Raw genomic sequence first — 19,915 nt, forward strand, 5'->3', positions numbered from 1 at the left:
TGAGAAAAGACAACTTAGAACCTCTGATTAAATAAGACTATTCAAAGAGAATAATTTAAAGACATTAGTAGTCTATTAACAAATCAAAGAATTAGGAAATGCTATAAAGTCAGGGCTTTGAAGGTGAGACATTTGGAGAGCTGGGAGGTAGGGTGGACTGCACAGAAAAAACAAAGCCAACCCAGGTTAACACCTTTAGAATGACCTGCTGAAGGGTTCACCTCTGACTGGTGCCTGGGACTGTGGCCTTTGGATATGTTTCATATTTATAAGGATGTTCTGCCCACCTCTGCATTAACCCACTAAATTTCTTGACACACTATCCTTCTTCAAGTCCAAAACCTTGATAATAATGGCAAGTTGTTCTCCCTATGTGACTAGAACAAATAAAGCCTCTGAATTTGAGTCTTAAACAGGCTTTCCTGGTAAGAAACACTTCACACATACTTACATTTCACTACTTAAAAAAAAAAAAGTATATTTCACGTGACCACTCTCAGAAATGAAACCTTGAGAAGCTTATGGATGCTTCAAGACTCCACCTGTCATGTCTGTGTCCCTTGTTGACCGATACAAGAAACTATAGCTGGAATATTTGTGAGTTCTTCCAGCGAATCATTGAAGGTGTGGGTGTTGTGGGTAACCAGAAACACATAGCCATCCCTTTATTTTTAGCATTTTTAATAAATTTGCTTTTAGGTAGACTTTTGGAAACAACAAATAGTTGATTATGTGATCTAGATTTAAAATTTTTTTCTACTAATAGATGGTTCATATTTTTTGGTATGAGAGATTTGATATTATCAGTATAATTTATAATTTTGTGATCACATTACACTTATGTTTCTTTTTGAAGCGTGCTCTTTAAAATGCGGAAGGTGTTAAGTTTTCTATTATGGATAATGGCATGGATAATCATAAATTAGCAGCTTTAAATAACATGCAATTTAGGTCAGTGTTCTGTAGTTCAGAAGTCTGGAACAGCATGACTGGATTCTCTGCTAATGTTAAAATCATTGCTCTACAGTCCTATTTTTATGCCAGGTGTAACAGGTGATAATTGTTTTCATTCAGAGTTCAGGTCATCTTCCAAGATCAGTTCTGTTGTTGACAGAATTTAATTCCTTGTGGTTGTAGAACTGAATTCTCCATTCCTTGCTTGCTGTCAGCTGGGGTCACTTTCAGCTTCCAGAAGCGTCTTTTAGTCCTTGTCAAGTGTTCCCATCCATCTTCAAGCCAGCAACAGCATAACAAATCCTTTTATTGCTTCAGGTCTCTTCAACTTCCTCTTCTATTAACAGCTTCTTTTAAGGGGCTTATATGATTAGATCAGGTTCGCCTGGAAAATCTCCCTTTTGTCATTTAATATAATATCATCATGGGGTGACATTTCATCAGTTTCATAGTCTTGAGGATTAGGATAGGAAACCTTGGAGGGCTGGTTTTAGAATTCTTTTTAAAAAATAGCTTTGAGGTATAATTCACAGTCTCAAGTTCACCCTTTTAATGTGTGGTTGATGTTTTTTAGTATATTCAGTATTATGCATCCTTACCCCCAAAAGTAACCCTGTACCTTTTGCAGTGTTTCCTACTCCCCTTCCCCAGCACTACTAACATTTAAGTCTCTATATAGATTTGTCTGTTCTAGACATTTCATGTAAAGGAAATCATGCATGTGGTCTTTGTACCTGACTTCTTTCATTTAGTTTTCAAGGTTCATCCCTACTGCAGCATATATCAGTACTTCATTTCTTTTTCTAACTAAATAATTTTCTATTGTATGGCTATACCACATTTTGTAAACCATTATTCAGTTGATGAATATTTGGATTGTTTCCACTTTTGACTGCTACTATGAAGAGGTATGAACCTAAACACATATATATTAACATATACATGTAAACCAACATCTCAATAAAACTAATTAAATAATAAATTATGAGGTTTTGATGAACCTTATAAACACTTTAGAATGTTTATGGAAAGCTAGCTTAACTCTATTTGATTACAGACTTGTTTAATTCCTTAGTAGGTTTTGCCTTATAGGGTTGGGTTAGCAGTTTATCTGATATCTGAACTACTTAATAATAGATATATTAAGCGTTTAAGTAAAATTTTTAATAGTTTTTAATTGTTTAGGTCTGTAGTGGTAAAAAGCACGGGGCAGGTTCTCAATCGATTCAGGCAGATGGATAAAGGAGAATCCTGGAGCCCTCAATGTCTTTTTCAGGCTTTTCTGCTCTTTCTATACCAATTGTTGTGAGGCAAGGCTGCACACAGGTAGGCAAGGCAGGGAGGCTAGGGGCCTGGCTGGCAGTCCCTGGCGAGTCTTTACTCTTTCTCTTTAGGCTCTCTCTGGCGTTCTGGTTTCTTCCACTCATAGCCATCGCTTGTCCTCTCCTAGCCATTCCGCTGCAGCCATTTTTGTCTCTGAGTGACGCCGCACTTATACCCTCAGCCTCCAGGCTCAGGTGTGCACACTTGCGCATGCTCACACCATGCTCCAGGTGTCTACCATCAGGCATGTGTGCCCCGAGTCCACACTCCCAAGCACCTCCTGCCTTAGCACAATCAAGGCTGCAGGTGATAGCCAGTGGTGTAAAAGCCTAACCAATTCACTTACCCTACAAGGTTTTTATATGAAACAACATAAGAGAAATTTGGTTGGCTTGAGTAGACTAAACATTAAACAAAAGAAATTAACTTCTTATTTACAGAAAACTCAGATTTATGAAGGGAGTAATGAAGATTTATAAAGGGAATAATGGGACAATAGCAAGACCTGCTTGACTAAATCCGTAAACACAACAGGGCAGAAGTTTGGATAAAAATAACGAGCTAGGTTATGGGTGGTCTTGATGATTAGCTCTCTCCTTGTTCAACTCTATAATTTCATTTCTAAAACTTATTACTTTCCCAAACACATCATGATTTCATGTTTCACTCACTGTTTTGGCACTGGGAAACACTGTATGTTCTCCCATAACGTCACATATAGGTTCTTGGAAACTGTGACTTTACACAAAGTGACATATAAGGAACAATTAAACCATAGGCTAATTGATACCAACAAGAGGTAAGTTCCTATGGCGTAGTTCTGGTCACATCACTAAGCTTCTAAATAAAAAGCCAAAAGCATTTGTACTATTACACAGTTATTTGTATTCATTCATTCTCCAATACCCTTAGTCCAGGTGAGAGTCACAGGTGGCTGGATCCTATCCCAACAGCTCAAGGAACATGGTGGGATCCAAACCACAGGCCATGCTTCCCTCACAGGGAACACTCACAATGCCTGCCCCCCACCCTCCACCAACTTACTCCCACAGGAACAATTTAGACACACCTGTCAACCCTACAGGCACCTCTTTGGAATGTGGGAGGAAAGCAGAGTAGCCAAAGAAAACCCATGCAGACCTGGGAAGAATGTGCCAGCTTCAGGCAGAAGTGGCTCCAGCTGGGAATCAACTTTTTTCCCCCTTACCAGTGTTACCACCAAGTGATGTTGAATAGGACTAAATAGCGTTATTAAAGGACTTATTGGACCACCTGCTGTACAGGGAAGCACAACACAGAGTTGCTATATTCATGGACTTTAATTACTGAAAAGAGACAAATTTAAAAAGCAGCCAAATAAATACCTAACTTCAAGTAGTGATAAATGCCATGAGGATAAAATATAAGATAAAGGGAGGGAGATGATAGAGATGTTATTAGAATTTTATTCAGAAAGGTTTATGTAAGGTCATATTAAAGCACAGATTTTAATAACGTGCGGGAAAGACATTATGAGGAAGATAATTTCAGGAGGAGGGTCTCAGCAAATTGCAAAGGTCTTAGAGACCGAAGGAACTTAGTGTATTTGTGGTACAACGAGGAGGTTACAGTGGTCGAAGCAGAGTGAAAATAAGGTCAGACAGAGGGATGAGGGTGGATCACAAGGGACTTGTGGGGTCGTGGGATAGAATTTGGATTTCATTATGTGATGGGAAGGCAGGGAAGCATGCTATTCGGCCTGCTGAGACTGCATTTTTCCTTCTTGGTTATCTGGATAACTCATTTACCTTGCAACATCTACCATCATCTCCTGTGGGACATGCCCTTTAACTCCCCAGATAAGGTCAATAACCTCCTCCTGTGGGCCGCATCTGCACAATAACCGATTACTGACCTCTCCCACTTTTTACAGACCTGGTCTGTTGATCCCCCCACCCCCGAACTGTGGTTTTGCTTTTTCCTCTTAGTAGCCCTGGAGTCTAACACAGCGGGAGTTGCTAAGTAAAGGTTCAATAAAGGACATCACTCTCTATCCAGGGGGGCGAGCTCTCAACCTCTTCGGAGGGAGCTGTCCCGGGAGGATATGGCTGCAGCACTTCCCCAGCTCTCTCTGCTCCCAGAGGACGGGCTTCAGTTTCAAGGATACTTATCCCTTGGCCACAAGAATGCCTCTGGGGAGACCCCACATTTCAACTGTCAGGAGTCCGCTGTCCCCCCTTTGCCCGTTTTCCCCGTCCGTCCTGAGCCCCGGGGCGGCACCTCCTCGGGGGGCGGGGGCCGGGGGCCGTAGGGTTTCCCAGCACAGCCTCCAAACACTCCCGGCGCGCCTTCCCCGGCCTAGCCACACCGGCACCCCCTCTTCCCCCCGTGGCCACGCAAGTCCAAGCCGCGGTGCCCACGGGCAGCCCGGGCTCGGCGCCCCGTCGCCCCTTGGGGCTCCTAGCGCACACGCCCTCGTCCCCCGGTCGCCCCCACGGCCCCCGCCCCCTCACCTAGGATGTGGGTGATCCCGAGGGTCAGCTTCTCCAGGTGCGGCTTGCTGCCCCCCGGCAGCGGGGACTGCGCGTCCTCCATGGCTCGCGTCGCGGCTCCGCGCGCGGCCAGTGCGGCGCCGGGGGGCCGGGGGGCCGGCGGGCGCGGCGGGCGCGGCGGGCGGGAGGGCGGGCCGGGGGCCGCCGCAGCGGGGCCGTGGCGTTCACGGCATGCCGGGACTTGTAGTGCGCGGCGCCTGAGCTCTCGGCGGCGCAGAGATGCGGGGCCCCGGCCGGTCTGGGAGCAGCAGCTCCGCGGGGCGACCCTTTCCGCGGGCCGGGCGGGCGCTCCACCCCCCGCCGCGGGTACACAGCGACTCCTCGGGCCCGCCCGCCCCACCCCGCCGGGGCCGGCCGCGCAGGCGAGGGCGGGCCTGGGCGCCGTGCGGCCAATGGGCTCTGGGCCTGCGGGCCGGGGCGGAGCCGGCCGGGCGCGGCGCCCCGAGTGGCGGTTGTTTCAAGATGGCGGACGTGGCGGGCCCCTCCCGCCCGGGCGCCGCGGCGTTCTGGAGCCGGGACTGTATCCTTTGCGGGGCTGGCAGGGGGCTCCGCCGCCCTCCTGCGGGCGATCGCGTGGGTCTCACGGTGGAGGGGAAGCTCTGTGCGAACTCCGGGGGCGCGGCCGCCCGTCCGGCCGTGGTCCAGGTGCCGGGAATCAGATGGCCGGCCAGCCGGCGACAAGTCCCGTTTGGAGCTCAGGGGTGGGGCTCAGCGTAGATGTTTCCCAGCCCTCGCGGTCCCTGAGATCTGGAAGATGGCCTGGAATTGTGGCCCGATCTGGGGCTCTAGGGCCCCCCCGCCCTGGGTCACCTCGGGCTCGCTGTGTCCTTGTGAGGAGAAGGGAAGCGTGTTGGGTTTGTCCCGTTTCAGCTGGACCAGGTTCCTTTTTGTTTTGATTTAGGAGTGTCAGGACCTTGTGGGACTTCGAAGGCTTGTCAGTGAGAATTTATTTTCGTAGTGGGATTTTAGAAGAGGTGCGGGTCTTGGGTCTCCTTATCCTGGGACGTGATCTGGTGGTGCTTGTTGCTGAGTAGGATCCGAATCATCCTGCTGGGAAGTACCGTCGATTGAAGATATAGATTATGGGTGTTCACTGGTAATATTGACATTCTTGGATTGTTTGGAGGTGGAGCAGCAGTGGAACTTTTACCATGTTGTTGTATTCGGTGGTTCATTGTCTGATGAGATGTCAAGTGCGTTTCCCTGGGTTTGGTAAACTGTTCCTAGCTGATCTTTGGTCCTGATGATGATTTAGGTCATGTTAATTGGAGGAGTGTTACTGAAAGGAAGGCAATTATTGTTGGGTGCTGCAGAGGCTAATCTTTTTGTATCTTTAATGGGATTGATGATAGCAGAGTTAGAGGCAGAATCATTGTTTGCAGATTCTACTAAACTCCCTGTGAAACTTACACAATTTTATTATCATTTTCCTTTATTGAGTTACTGGAATTGACGTGTCATGATTTGGAGAGAGGTATATTTTTGCACTTCATGCTGCTCAGTGTTTGTCTTATGCACTTTCTAAATAGAAGTACCACTTTTCTCTGTTAAGTTGGTGAGAATCAAGTGAAATCAATTTCTCATACTGGATGAAACCACACTAATGCACCATGCAAATTAAGTACTTTTTCTCTTACCTGTCAGTAAGGATGCAAAAAGAATACATTCATTGGGAACAACTGGGTTGAATCAGGAAGTCAGGAATTGCCAATGAGTTTGTTGTCCTGAAACACTGCCTCTGCATTGATAGAAGTTTGTGATAGAGGAGGTACAAGTAGGTTATAGCTTGTAACAAGCTTCTTTAGTACATTTTCATAACCATGTGGTTTTGGTTATTATTACTTAATTTTATGATCAATGGTATTGCTCTGATATAGAATAAATGGTGTATGGGGGAAGCAGTCTGTTGGGTTGGAACTGAATAAATTAACAGTTATGTTAACCTATGCTCTTGGTCTTAGTTGTCTGTACTCACTTATTTGTTGTCCTGTTACTATTTCACCTAGAAGTCATATCCTCCCTTCTACATTCTCCCTTACTCTTAAAATTACTGTAAAATACCGTCTTTCTATTGAAAGTGAAGAGTTGAAATTGTATACGAAAAATGGTTGTGACTACATCCTATAGAAATTCAATTGCTTGAATGGAATTAAAAGGGTTCTACTAGCGCCTATTTCCCCAATCTATTTCACAAAATGATCAATTAACATCCTGCATAAGATACTTTCATTTTAAATCAAATGCAAATTTGTTACTGAATCTTTGCTAAAAAGCATATCCATAGTTATTAGTCACTTGGTTTAGTCATGTGTTTTGGGTCTTGATTTATTTTCTTGTCATATTAATGATTTCCCAAGTCATCCCAAAGTCTTTATGGTTTAACTTTCATCAGAAAAAAGTATGTCCCTATAATTTGGTATTTTCACACTCTTCAAAGATTTTCCATCTTCACCTTTATTGAAATTAGAACAATGTGATTGAGAAAGTTCCCAGTCCTATGTTTCCTTCATGTGAGGATAGATCATCTGTGACTGAATGTCCCCTTTTTTTCTTTTTGCTGTTGTTCTTATGTTTTATGCATCACCTGCACAGTGTGGTTCAGCAGTGCTGTTTTGCACAGGTTACATCTTTGTACCTAATGTGTAAACAATATATAAGCCATATTGTCATTTTTGGGTTAAATATGCAAAAAAAAAAAAAGTGCCCCTTCAGCAATAAGCCGCCTTTCCCCTTCATTATTGTTCTTGGTAATATCAGAAATTAGTGTTCCTCAGCATCTATATGTGAATGTAAATATACTCAAGTGTGTTAACAGTATTAGTAAGTTGATATTAAGAAATACTGGACCTGGTGAAAACATTGCTATAGCTATCATTTCTGTCATTGAGTTTTCAATTAAAAATAGACAAAGAATTTATGTGGATGTTACATTAATATACTATCCAGCAATCCAGCAAAGTAGTTGTGGTCACTAATCATTACATATTCATGTGTTAATGGTAACTGAATGAAACTCATTACAGTTGTCAGTACTAAGTTTCTTTCAGATTCCAGTAATCTAGACATGCTTCTCTCCACTGTTTCTGCCTTTGATGTTTTAATTCTGGGCATTTGGATAGATTGGTATGAGCATTCTCTTGTTCTCCCATAAAGTATGTATGTTTTGTGGGCATCTCTGTATTTGAAGAAGATAAATATTTGGATTCTCATGACAATATGATGAAGACAGATTACAATGATTAGAAAGGATTGGATTGAGGTTTACTGGTTATTTTTATATTTAAAAAGAAATGTAGCATGGTGTAGCTAACAAGTTTTGCCAGTTTCGTTTGATTAAAATAGAGGAAGGTGACTTTGAAAGTTGTTGGACAGTGACTTTAAAAGTAAATGAATATCAAATTCATTCTTTCATAGGTGGCTTACAAGGAGGCATTCTTTGATGTTTGGAGATACCAACATTGACCAAAATGAAACAAAAATCCTCTCTCAGTGCTTACATTTTAGTGAGATGACATAAGGTGTGGGGCTTGGTATCCTTGGGTTATGTGTGTCTTTTTCAGTCTGCCTTGGCTTTACTACACATAATTCTGTGAAGTTCCTTCCATTTTGTAATAAATTGCATATTTCATCTTTCCTTATGGCTGAGTAGTGTTCTGTTATGTGGATACCACATCTTCCGCATCTAGTCCTTTAATCACTGGGCACTTAGATTGTTTCTATATAATATAAGAGACATAAATGATTATTATCATTTTGATTTTTTTTAGTGTGTCTACTTATTGACACCCTTCTTTTATATTTAGTTTCCATTTTCTTTGTCTTATATTACTTGTATTGATTTTTCTTTATTCTCTCTTTTTCTGTTGATTTTTGTTTGAAGGCTCTGCTGAAAAAGTATGTTTCTCTTGATACTTTTAATATTCTATCCTTGCCATTGCCCTTCAGTGGTTTAATACTAATATGTCCTGGTGTATGTCAGTCTAATACTATTTTGTTTGGAACATTTTAGTCCTTTTGAAACAGGTTGATATGGTTTTCAGCAATTTTTTTTTTTTAATTTTCTATGCCTTTTTCTTTTCCATCTGTAATCCCCATGATATGGATGCTAGTTCTCTTTGTTCTTTGCCATTGTACTTTCAGACTCACTAATTCTCTCCATTACTTGCATTTTTCTATGTTGAGGACCTGTATTCTAATTTTTAATTCAGTTACAGTATATTTTAGATACATTAGTTCTTGTTGTAACAGTCACATTTTTTTCTCAGTCTTTATTGTGATCCTGTTTTTCTTCATTGTTTTTCTTAACTCAGCAAGCATGGTTATAACTCTTTCCTTAAACTCTTTCTCAGACATATTCTACGGCAGTGCTGGATTGACGGTTCCCTTATGGTTTTTTCGCTCCAACATTTGTGAATGATGTTCTTCTGTCTCTTCATTTTTAATTTTTATTGTTTTGAAAAGGGAGTTTCCTTATCTTAATAAATTTAAATTGGCTTTATAACTCTCCTAAAAGAGGCTGAATATAATCCTACTTTTTTTATCCAGGAACCTTAGGTATCTATTATTTTACAGACCTGGTGCTGGTGAGGAAGGGGGCACTAGGGCACTGAAAGGTCACCTCCATTCATCATCAAGTGTTCAAGGTTCTACAGTGCTAGTTGCCTAAGTTGTGTGGGGGGGATCCATTGTACTCGCCTCCTTGGCCAAAATGTCTCCAAGTGTTATGCCAGTCTCAACTTTTAGGCTATGGTTAGGCAATTGATGCAGTGCTGGGTGAGGACTAAAGTTAAGACATAGCCACAGCTGGGAATTTTTCTCTTTGCTTTTAGAACATGGAGTCTTACTCTTGGGTGCTTACTCCTGTTATGAAGATCCATATGCTTCAAACTCTGGTTATTGTCTTGATTTTGGCTCTTAGTGGTGGCAAGACAGGTGTCTGGTATATCACTGCTTCAAGATATAAATAGTAGTTGCCTCTATGAGGAGACACTGTTTCACTATGCTTGATCACCAAATAGCTGACACTACTTGGCTCTCCCCTCTGGTTTGGGCTCCAGTTGTTCTAGTTTGGGAGAGTTAGGCTCAAGGCAGTAGTCATTTTGCGCCAGTATGGTATGGTTTTCCAGTGGTACACCCTCTGTCCTCCATGCCAACTCCTTGTACCTCCTTTTCCAGTGTAATGCCAGTTTTTGAGTTAACAACAGAGGAGCTCTGTACAATAGCTGCTCTTCTGTGTTGGATTGTACTGCCTAGGTATTACTCTAAACCCAGTTTAATTACAATTTTTCTTACCCTTTCCACAGTACTGTTGTTTCTGAGGTGAAATGCAGTGATCATTTGTTTCTTTCAGGGTTGTTGACTTTATTATGTTGTAATTTTTTTGGTCTTCAGTGTTTGATGTTGAATTTGAGGTATCTTTTGTGTGTGTGTGTGTTTTAGTTATCTTTTATACATCTAAGTGGCAATGTTAAATGTAGGGGATGGGCTTCTGCTAGAGATTAATTTGGCAGACAGTAGCATATTGATAATATTTAAAGGCCTGAGACTGAATGAGATCACCAAGGAAATGAACAGGGAAAAATGTCCAAGGAGTGGACCTTGGAGGCACTCTAAATTAAGAGGCTGGGAAGAATCTAAGGAGACTGAGATGCGTAAGAGTTAAAACAGAAGGTCGGGATCAAATTGAGTGTATAGTATCTTTGAAGCTAAGGGGAAATGTGGTTTAAGGAGGAGTGTAGCTATCTATAGCAAATGCTATTGATCGTATACAGTCAGGCCTGAGAATTGACTGGTGGATTTAATAATGCAGAGACCATGGTAACCTTGTTAAAAGTAGTTGTTCTAAAGTGATGGGGTGGAAAGCTTTTTGGGATAGGTTCAAGAATAAATGAGAGGAGAGAAATTGAAGGTAGTGAATGTATCAATAGATTACTCCTTTGAGGAGTTTTGCTGTAAAGGGAGCAAAAATGGCACAGTAGTTAGTGAGAAAGACATAGGCTCAACAGAGTTTTGTTTTCAGGAGAAAGAAAATTATTATATATTTGGATGCTGGAAAAAGTTTAATAGGAAAAATGATTCATGAAAGAGGGGAGAAAATATCATGTAGGAAGAAGGGATAGTATTTTTTTGCATAAGGCCTACAATGACTTTAGATAGGAGCAGGGACAGTTCATCTATAGTAAAAAGAGGGAACATAGAGTTTATGGACATGAATATAAGACAGTCAATTAGATATGTTGGTGGAAGCTTGTGGAAGGTCTCTACAATTTGTTTGTCTTAAATGAAAAGGGAGACCAAGTTATTAGCAAAGAGTAAGGATGGGGTAAGTAGTGTCAAGTTTGAGAAGAGAAAGTATAAAATACTTGAACTTCCAAGTTCATCTTCGAGGGAACTGAGTAGAGGCCCCAGTGGTTGGTCTGTTGTCTAGGCTCCTTTGTGAATGGTCTAGGGAAGTGTCCTATGTTTTCCAAGACCTAAGTTGTTAGTTTTTCCACAGCTCATCCTTGTAGAATATTCTGTAAGTTAATTATATATTTTCTAATTGAATACATGGCCGTATGGAACTTTTTTGAATCTTGAGCCTTCTTTTCTTCCCCTCCAGATACTTTTTTCTTTATGTATTTTTCAAATAGCACAACATTTATTGGGCATCTACTGTGTTTGCAGTGCCCTTTGTTAGTACCAGTAGGTAAGAAAAGTTGAATCAGTTTTTGTTGTTAAGGAGCCTGCTTAATTTCATTTTAGGGGATTTTAATGTTTTGTGTTCTTAGGCTGATAGATTAAGTGTCAGGAAATTTGGAATTTCTTTCTCTGCTCCAGTGTTAGCTTCTATCAAGTTTCCGTGGCATTGTAGAATCTAATGCTTTATTTGTATTATATGCCTTTAAATTTTTTCTAATCTCCATCTTTGATATTTGAGGGAATTTAAAGTTTAGGGCATTATTTATTAGCCAAAATTTTGAAGCTGTGATTTGTGCATGGTCTAGTGTAGAGAGCTGTTAGAGACCACCTGACAGCTTCAACAGTTGGCACTGCAGTCGTCTTCTCAATTCTCATAGGGATTCTAGGCATTTCGGATCAGCATTCCCTAAAAAGACTCCATTACAAGGGTTAATCTTGCACTGAAATATAGTGAATTTTTTGAACATGTTATTAAATTCACCATTTTACTTCAGCTATTTCCAGGAGGGAAATTGTTAATAATTAATTTGCCTAGAAATTTTGGAAACAACACATTTTATATAAAAGAACAGAAAACTCCTCTGAATTATAAATATTGTTATAAACCAATGTTACCTCAATAAAAAGAATACCAGAAAACTGGAATTTTTCTAGGTCATTTGAACAAAATTGTTTAGATACTTCTTTCTGAAAGTGTAATAGGAGGTTATTATGGACATACCCAGATTTAGATATAGTTCTGAATAAAATTTTGTTTCTGGAAGGAAAGGTTTCTTATTGGTTGTCTTTCTATAGTAGTGATAAGAACTTAGCCTTTCTAAATTTCTCCTTTTCAAATTCAAAATAGTTCTTTTTGTCTTAAATTTCCTCCATTTGTTAAATAGTAGGGCTTCTTGGGACATTTCATGAATGCACTGCAGAAGGATAGAAATTGTCTTTGTGTCTGCATGATTGACTTGCCCTCAAACAGTGTTTGTTCTTCAAAGCTGACGCTTTTTTGAAATTATTTATTCAAGCCTAAAATAACTTGTCATTTCTCCAATAATGAGCAAACTAGAACACTTAACTCTCTGTTTGCAAAAGGAAAGTAAATGAAAGGACCCTAATAGCATAATTTACAGTACCTCACTTGGGAATTAACATGGATAAAAGTTTTATGGAACAAAGTCTTACAACATTTGACAAAGCATGTAGTTGGATATTGGATTATCTTTTATATTGTTTTCCTTCATGTCCTTCTGCAAAGTTTCTGATGAAGAACAATCAGTAGTATATGTTCCAGGTATGATTTTCTATGTTAATTTTTAACTTTCCTTTGCTTCTTAAATGTTAGGAGAAAATGAAACCTTAGGACAACTTTGCAGGTAGAACTGGATAGAGGATAGTTAATCAGAGAACCTAATTTTTTATTTTTTATTTTTATTTTTTTAAAGATTTATTTATTTTTATACAAGAGCTGGGGTATAGGCCAGAGGCATGGGAGGGTGAGAAGATTCACCAGAGACAGAGCGGGTAGGCAGACTACGGAAATACACTGCTGAAGGGAGCAGCAGGAGTGGCAGGAGAGGTCTGCCATGTGGGACTCTCCCTGGCAGGCCAGGAATCGAACCTGCGATGCAGAGGCTGCAGACAGCATCAGAGCGCTGTACTTGACTTGCACTACCAAGGAGGCCCTCACTTACATATTAAGAAGCAAGAGATTCTTATTTTTTGTGTTATGAATAATAGCCGAAATTTAATATTTCAAAGAAAAGTAAAAATTTCTTGATTTAGGGTTGATATAATAGACTCCTTAAAGTTTACTGGTTATTACTTAGATGAATAGTAAAACTGAGAAATTGTAAGTACCCTAATGATGTGACCATCAGATTAATTTCCCCTAAATTAAAGTATGTATCACATGCTATAATTTATTGGTTTTAATGTGACTCATGAATGTTCACAACACCTTTTAAAAATATTTTAATGAGATCCTTAGTTTATTCAAAACATCATTTCTTCATGATTCATTACTTATTGAGAACTGTAAATGAAGTTTATCAAGTATGGAGGGGTGGAATTAAGAGAATGAGAAGTTATAATTTTGATACCATCTTTGATGAAAATCCTTAGGAACGTCTACAGAAGAAAATATCAGATCAAGACACAAGTTGCTGAGTCCAAAAGCTAATCTTAAACTTAAGACTTCCAAGGTGAATGCTGCCTCAGTGTCCATGGAATCTTTAAAAGGTGCAGGAGATGCAATAGATGAACAGGTCAGTAATTGCTTTAATTTTCTTTCTGAATTTACAATCTTTTTAAATTCTTACCAGTAGATGATTTTCTGTAGCTCTTCAATAAGGGCCCTTGAACTAATATTAGATGATCTGCAAGGATGATAAAAAATATAGAGGAGTCTAGGATTCTTTGAATAATACTTGCTATATATATAAATTATTTGTATGACTAACAAAATTTGCTCCAAAACATCTATGGTAGTTTAAAGTGTTAAGAAAAGTTACTGACTTGGTTCCAAAAAAAATCTATATCCTAATCTGTGTAGAGTTAGTAAATCAAATTTACAGCAGTTGTTTATGATTTTTGTTCATGTGAAATTTCCTTATGTGTAAGAAAGATGTTTTAAAAGTAAATTTAGCCTGGATTATTATTGTTTTTCCTTCATTTGGAATTTATCATATAAAGACTGTTTTTATAAACCAGTCATTGATTTCTTTCTCCCTTGCCTTTAACTCTAATATTTTGTAAAGTTAGTAGTAATTCGTAGTTACTTTGTAACATTAGCATCTATATAGTCCTTTGACTGAATCCTAGTTTAACAGCTATTTCACTTTACTTTTATTATATTTTGTTTTCTCCATCAGAGTTCTAGTCAGGTTTTGACAGTCTGTCACCTGTGGGTCAAATATGCTTGCTGCCTGTTTTGTAAATAAAATTTTGTTGGAAACTCTATATATTGGGAATCACGCCCATTCTGCAATCATCTCATCTCCTAGCAACCACTAAGTACTTTTAGTGATAAAAAGAAAATTGTAAATAGATTTTCCCCATTAATTTTGCTTTTGGTTTGTTCACGGCTAGTGTAGTGTAGTGTAGTGTAGGCAGTTGATTTTTGTCATTTGAGCTTGTATCCTGTAATCTTTCTGGATTCATTTATGAATTCTAATAGTTGTGTGTGTGTGTGTGTGTGTGTGTGTGTGTGTAAACTCCTTATAACTCTATATACATAGGATCATTCCATCTCAAAGTAGAGATAATTTTACATTACTATTTCCAATTTGGATTCCTTTTATTTCAGTTGTTTTTCAGTTGAATTCCTTTTATTTCAATTGTCTAAAGACCATTGCATTTTAAATATTTTCCTTTTGCTTAATATATTTCCTTTAACTTTTATATTTCAGTTATATTGGGAATAATCTTTTTTTTTTGCTTTTGATGACTGAAGAATATTTATTTCACTTTCATTTTTTGAATGTATTTTTACTGGTTATAAAATTCTAAGTTGATAAATTTTCTTTCAGTACTCTGATATTATTGTATAGCACCTGGCTTGCATTGTTTTTGAAAAGAAATGTAATGCCATCCCTTATTTTTATTCCTTTATATTTAATATGTGTGAGTTTAAACTGGCTACTTTTCAAATTTTCTTTTTATCACTAGTTTTAATTATAGTATGCCTTGGACTAGTTTTCTAAATGTTTCTTGGTTAGGATTTGCTGAGCTTTCTGCATCTCTGGGTTTATAATTTTCATCACATTGGGAAATTTTGCAGCCACTATGTCATCATGTCTTCAGATATTTTTGTGTCTTCCCGCTCTTCTCTTTTGAGGACTCCAATTACACAAATATTAGGTGACTTGAACACACATTTCTCTGATACTGTGTAATTTTTTTGTTGTTTGTGGCCTGTATTTGTCTATAGATAGTTTGCATTGTTGTGTCTTCAAATTCATTAATGATCTGCTATGCGTGATCTGCCACTAACCTCTTCCAGTATATTGTTCATGTAATACGATATAATTTTTTCTCTACTAGTTCATTTTGGGTCTTTTGTTTTTATTTACATATTCCAAATCTATACTAAACATACTCAGCCTTTCTTCTAGCTTCATGAACATATGGAATATAGTTTTAAAAGCTATTTTAATGTTTTTGTTTATAATTCTATCAGCTGAGTCATTTATGGGTAGATTTTGATTGTGTAATTTTTCTCCAAGCTATGGATTATATTTTCCTACTTCTTTGCCTGTCTGCCTGCTTGTTTTTTATTGGATGCTACAGGTAGTATGAATTTTAATCTCTTGTGAATGTTGGATATTTTTTAATTTCTAGAAATTGGGTTTTTTTTCCCTGGGATATCATTGAGTTATGTGGAAGAGTTTGATCCTTTTTTGTTTGTTTGTTTTAAAGATTTATTTATTTATACAAACACTGGGTACAGTCAGAAACGCGGGAAGGTGAGAGAATTCACCAGAGCCAGAGCAGGGAACAGAACAGACAGACTGACAAAGAAATACACTGCTGAGGGGAGCAGCGGGCACAGCAGGAGAGGTCTGTCGTGCCATGTGGGACCCTCCCCGGAGGCCAGGGATCAGACTGGCACTGAAGAGGCTGTGAGGAGCTTCGCAGCCCAGCACTCAACCGCTGCGCCACCAGGGGAGGCCCAAGTTTGATTCTTTTAAAGCTTGGTAGAGAAGCTTTTATTACAGGGTTAGTTTTGCCCACCATAGGCAGTATTCTTTTGAATAATCTGCCTGATGCACCTTGAATTGCAAGGTTTTCCATTCTGACTAGTGGGAATACACAGACCATTCATGGCATTTAGCTACAGAGAATATTTCCAGAGTTCATTTTGGGATTTTGTGTATTTCTTTTTTCACTTATGTTTCTTCATAAACGCATGCTGATCATTGTGACTTGTTGACTTGCAGGGAGACCTTCTGTAGATCTCCAGAACTTTTTCTATGTGCAGCTCTATTATCTCCATTCTCTGCCCTACAAGCTCTAAACCTTGGCTTTTCTGGACTCGCAGATTTATCATCTCAGTTTGGGTCGCTGGGCTCCCTCTGGGTCTCTGAACTCCCTCTGGGTGTCCAACCCTGCACCCTGAAAACTTCCATGTTATCCGGTAGTTCTCAGTGTCTTCTTAGTGACTGCTTTTCAATGTAAATTTCACAATGTATCCATGGTGGAGAATCAGTTTCTTAGTCTGTTTTTTTTGCTTGTTTGTTTGTTTTGTTTTGTTTAAAAAAAAAAATCACCACTTTAAAAGGACAGGTTTATTAGGAAAAAGAGGAAGTAAAAGAGAGGCATCTGCATAGTCACAGACAGGAAGGGGAGCTGCTCTTAGTCTGTCCTGAATTCACAGTAGGTTAAATAGCACAGGTTAGTGCTCCACCACAATAAAAAATAACTAAGACATTTCACCTTATTTTAAGAGGTTTCTCCAAAAGTATTAAACGTTTTCTTAAGATTTTTTTTTTTTAATAGAATTTCTGCACAGGTGGAATAAAGAGTGCATCACTGAAGGATTTATGTCTGGAAGACAAAAGACGCATTGCAAACTTAATTAAAGAACTGGCCAGGTGAGACAAGAGCTTCTATGAAATGCATTATTTTGTAGGAGAGGCAACGGTTTTTGAAAATAGAAAATTATAAATAGAAAATAATAAATATATTTTGATGTTATTGGTCTTATGGGGCAAAGACTTTTAAAATAAGACTTTTAGAAAAAAGATATTCTGTGACACCAAAACAAAGAAAGAAAAGTAGAAATAAAAGTTAAAAAAGAATAAACACCTGAACAAACCATTCTGTTTGTAAGAAAACCATTTTCTTATTTACTTGATTTCCAAAAATGTGTAGTGCAACTATTTGTGACAGTGTTCTAACAAGAGAGAAAATTTTGAAACTTAGCTCTATTGGCTGATATTGTTATAAAGAGTCAGACCAATTACTTTTGTTTTTGCTTTAAAATCTGAACAGAAAAGAACACTGATTTTATTTAGTATATAACAAGAATGTCTGTTGTCATTTTGCAAATTCCTGGTGCTTTCAAATTAATCATTTTGAATTTTGAAAACAATAGCTGTTACCTATTTGTATGTACTATTACAGTTTATTAATGGTATATATACATAACCATTATATATTATGTATAACATATATATTATACATAACTGTTTTGTATGTATAATTTCTTTGTCAATATACACATCCAATTTTGAGATTGTAAAAATACTTGGTAATTAAAGATGTTTATAGAGAATGTATTAATATACATTGTAAAAGTTAAATTTAGTGACAGGTCATAGCTAATAGTTTAAAAATATTAGTTTTTAATCATTGAATTACATATTGGGAAATAAAGCTTTTTTTAAAATCCAATTAAAGATAACTATATAAAGTGTGTTTCAAATATATTTTATGTTCAGGCCTTAAAATATTTGTAAAGGCTTTTATAAAATTTAAAATTACCTTGCTAAGTCATAGATTCACAGATATAAAAGATGGCATAAAGCAGTAATGTTTTGAGAGCTGGAATATGGGGTATGAGAATTCAAAGTACTACATTCCTTAACCTGACTTATATATCACCTAAGACCAGCAGTAACCTTTTTTGGGGGGACTTTGGCTCTTCTAGTTCCTGAAATAAAGTTCTTACTAATTTTAAAATTTAATGGTTATACTCGGTATTTGAAAATATAGTCTCACAAGGCTGTTTACTAACAAAGATGGCTATGGATGTCCTTCTCACATGTTTGATAGCATTACAAAACTGTTATGTTATTCCTTATATTAATCTTTATTGCCCTAACTAATCTTTTTTATTTCTGAGGCCAGGCTTAAAGAAAACCTGAAATATTAGAGCATATTATTTGGTTTCAGTAATTTTCTGCTTTCTAACAAAATGCTAGTTCCTTGTAATTTCTTGCTAAAGGGTCAACCTCTTAGTACAAGGTTTTTATTAGTACAGATTTTGCTTATACCACCAAAAAAAAAAAAAACCCATTATTGTTATATTTACTACTAATACACATGTATATGGCAATGACATATTCTTGGTTTGTAGATTTCACTAAAATTTTTGTGATGCATATTTCAGTCTGATGCATATTTCTAATCTTGCGAAGGCTTTCCCCCCCACCCTTTTTCTTTTTTTTTTAAAGATTGATTTATTTATGCATACAAGAACTGGAGTACAGGCCAGAGGTGTGGGGGTGGGGGGTGATAGGATTCACCAGAGACAGGTGGATCTACTGAAATACTGCTGAGGGTAGCAGCGGGCAAGACAGGAGAGGTCTGCTGCACCAGTGGGTAGCTCCCTGGCCAGCTGGGGATTGAACTCATGCTGCAGAGGCTGTGGACAGCTTCATAGTGCTTAACCCCTGGCGCCACCAGGGTGGCCCTTTTCCCCCTTTTTCTTTGGTTTACTGAGATGCAGTTTCATTGAACTGAGGAATTTGAAAACAAAATTTCATATGTCTCAAACAACGACCAAAAAAATTCCTAGCCTTTGTTCTTATACTCCTGAATTTTCAAATAATTGATTTCCCATTGGCATTAAATTCATTTCTTTTTCTCTCATCTTGAGAAATAAAATACTCCTTTGAGCATCTATTTTCCTCTAGCTACCACCTTCTATGTGCTCCACAACATCATCTCTTTCCTAGAAAGAAGAGTCTGTAATATTATTTTCTGTTCTCTTGCATTCATTCTCTCCTAAAACTTATTTATCAATATTTTTAAATATATTGAGTACAGTTTGCATACAATCTGTACCCATTTTAAGAATATATTTCATTGAATTTTGACAAATGTAAGGTCACTCCACAAAGTTATCTTGAGACCTTTTACAGTTAGTTCCTCCTCTTTCCCCCATCCTAGACAACCATGTGATTTCTGTCACTATAGTTTAATTTTACATGTTTTGACATGCAATATAAATGGCTATATGTACATACTTCTGTGTGGCTTTTTTCCTTCAGTGTAATGACTTTTCATATGTGTGGTAAAATGTAAATAACATTGTTCACCATCTTAACCATTTTTAAGTATACAGTTCACTTGTATTAAATACATTCATGTTACTATGCAGCCATTTTCTACCAACCACTGTCAGAATTTTTCCATCGGAGAAAGACTCATTATTTAGACCTAGTTCATCAAAAAAATATATTTATGGTTCATAGGTAAATATAACCTGATTGTGAAAAAGCAGTTTTGTGCTCCTTGACAAGAAAACAAAGAAAAATAAACACTTGGTATGAGATTTTAATAGCTGTAGATGCCTTCTTAATAATCTCTAGATGCACAGGGAACTTTCCCACTTCTGTTAACTACACTAATAGAGGAATTGAATATAGATACAAATCAAAATATACAGGCTAATGGAGAATAGATACCACACAAATAAACTTGGAGTATTA

General features: G+C 38.2%; 2 protein-coding genes across 2 annotated transcripts in view; one reads left to right on the forward strand and one right to left on the reverse strand.

Moving 5' to 3' along the window:
• Nucleotides 1-4,886, reverse strand: part of TPGS2 (tubulin polyglutamylase complex subunit 2) — a gene marked incomplete at its 3' end in the record, with an annotated part of 29,344 nt that extends 24,458 nt beyond the window's left edge. The window contains exon 1 of the mRNA XM_084252799.1: nucleotides 4,770-4,886. Coding sequence (XP_084108925.1) covers nucleotides 4,770-4,851 — 82 coding nt within the window. The 5' untranslated portion in view covers nucleotides 4,852-4,886. The remainder of the gene's footprint in view (nucleotides 1-4,769) is intronic.
• Nucleotides 4,887-5,156: 270 nt separating this feature from the next.
• Nucleotides 5,157-19,915, forward strand: part of KIAA1328 — a gene marked incomplete at its 3' end in the record, with an annotated part of 226,115 nt that continues 211,356 nt past the window's right edge. The window contains exons 1-4 of the mRNA XM_084252345.1: nucleotides 5,157-5,328; nucleotides 12,736-12,771; nucleotides 13,602-13,744; nucleotides 16,977-17,071. Coding sequence (XP_084108471.1) covers nucleotides 5,271-5,328; nucleotides 12,736-12,771; nucleotides 13,602-13,744; nucleotides 16,977-17,071 — 332 coding nt within the window. The 5' untranslated portion in view covers nucleotides 5,157-5,270. The remainder of the gene's footprint in view (nucleotides 5,329-12,735; nucleotides 12,772-13,601; nucleotides 13,745-16,976; nucleotides 17,072-19,915) is intronic.

The sequence above is a fragment of the Talpa europaea genome (assembly GCF_964194135.1).
Source record: "Talpa europaea genome assembly, chromosome: 13".
NCBI classification, from domain to species: Eukaryota; Metazoa; Chordata; class Mammalia; order Eulipotyphla; family Talpidae; genus Talpa; species Talpa europaea.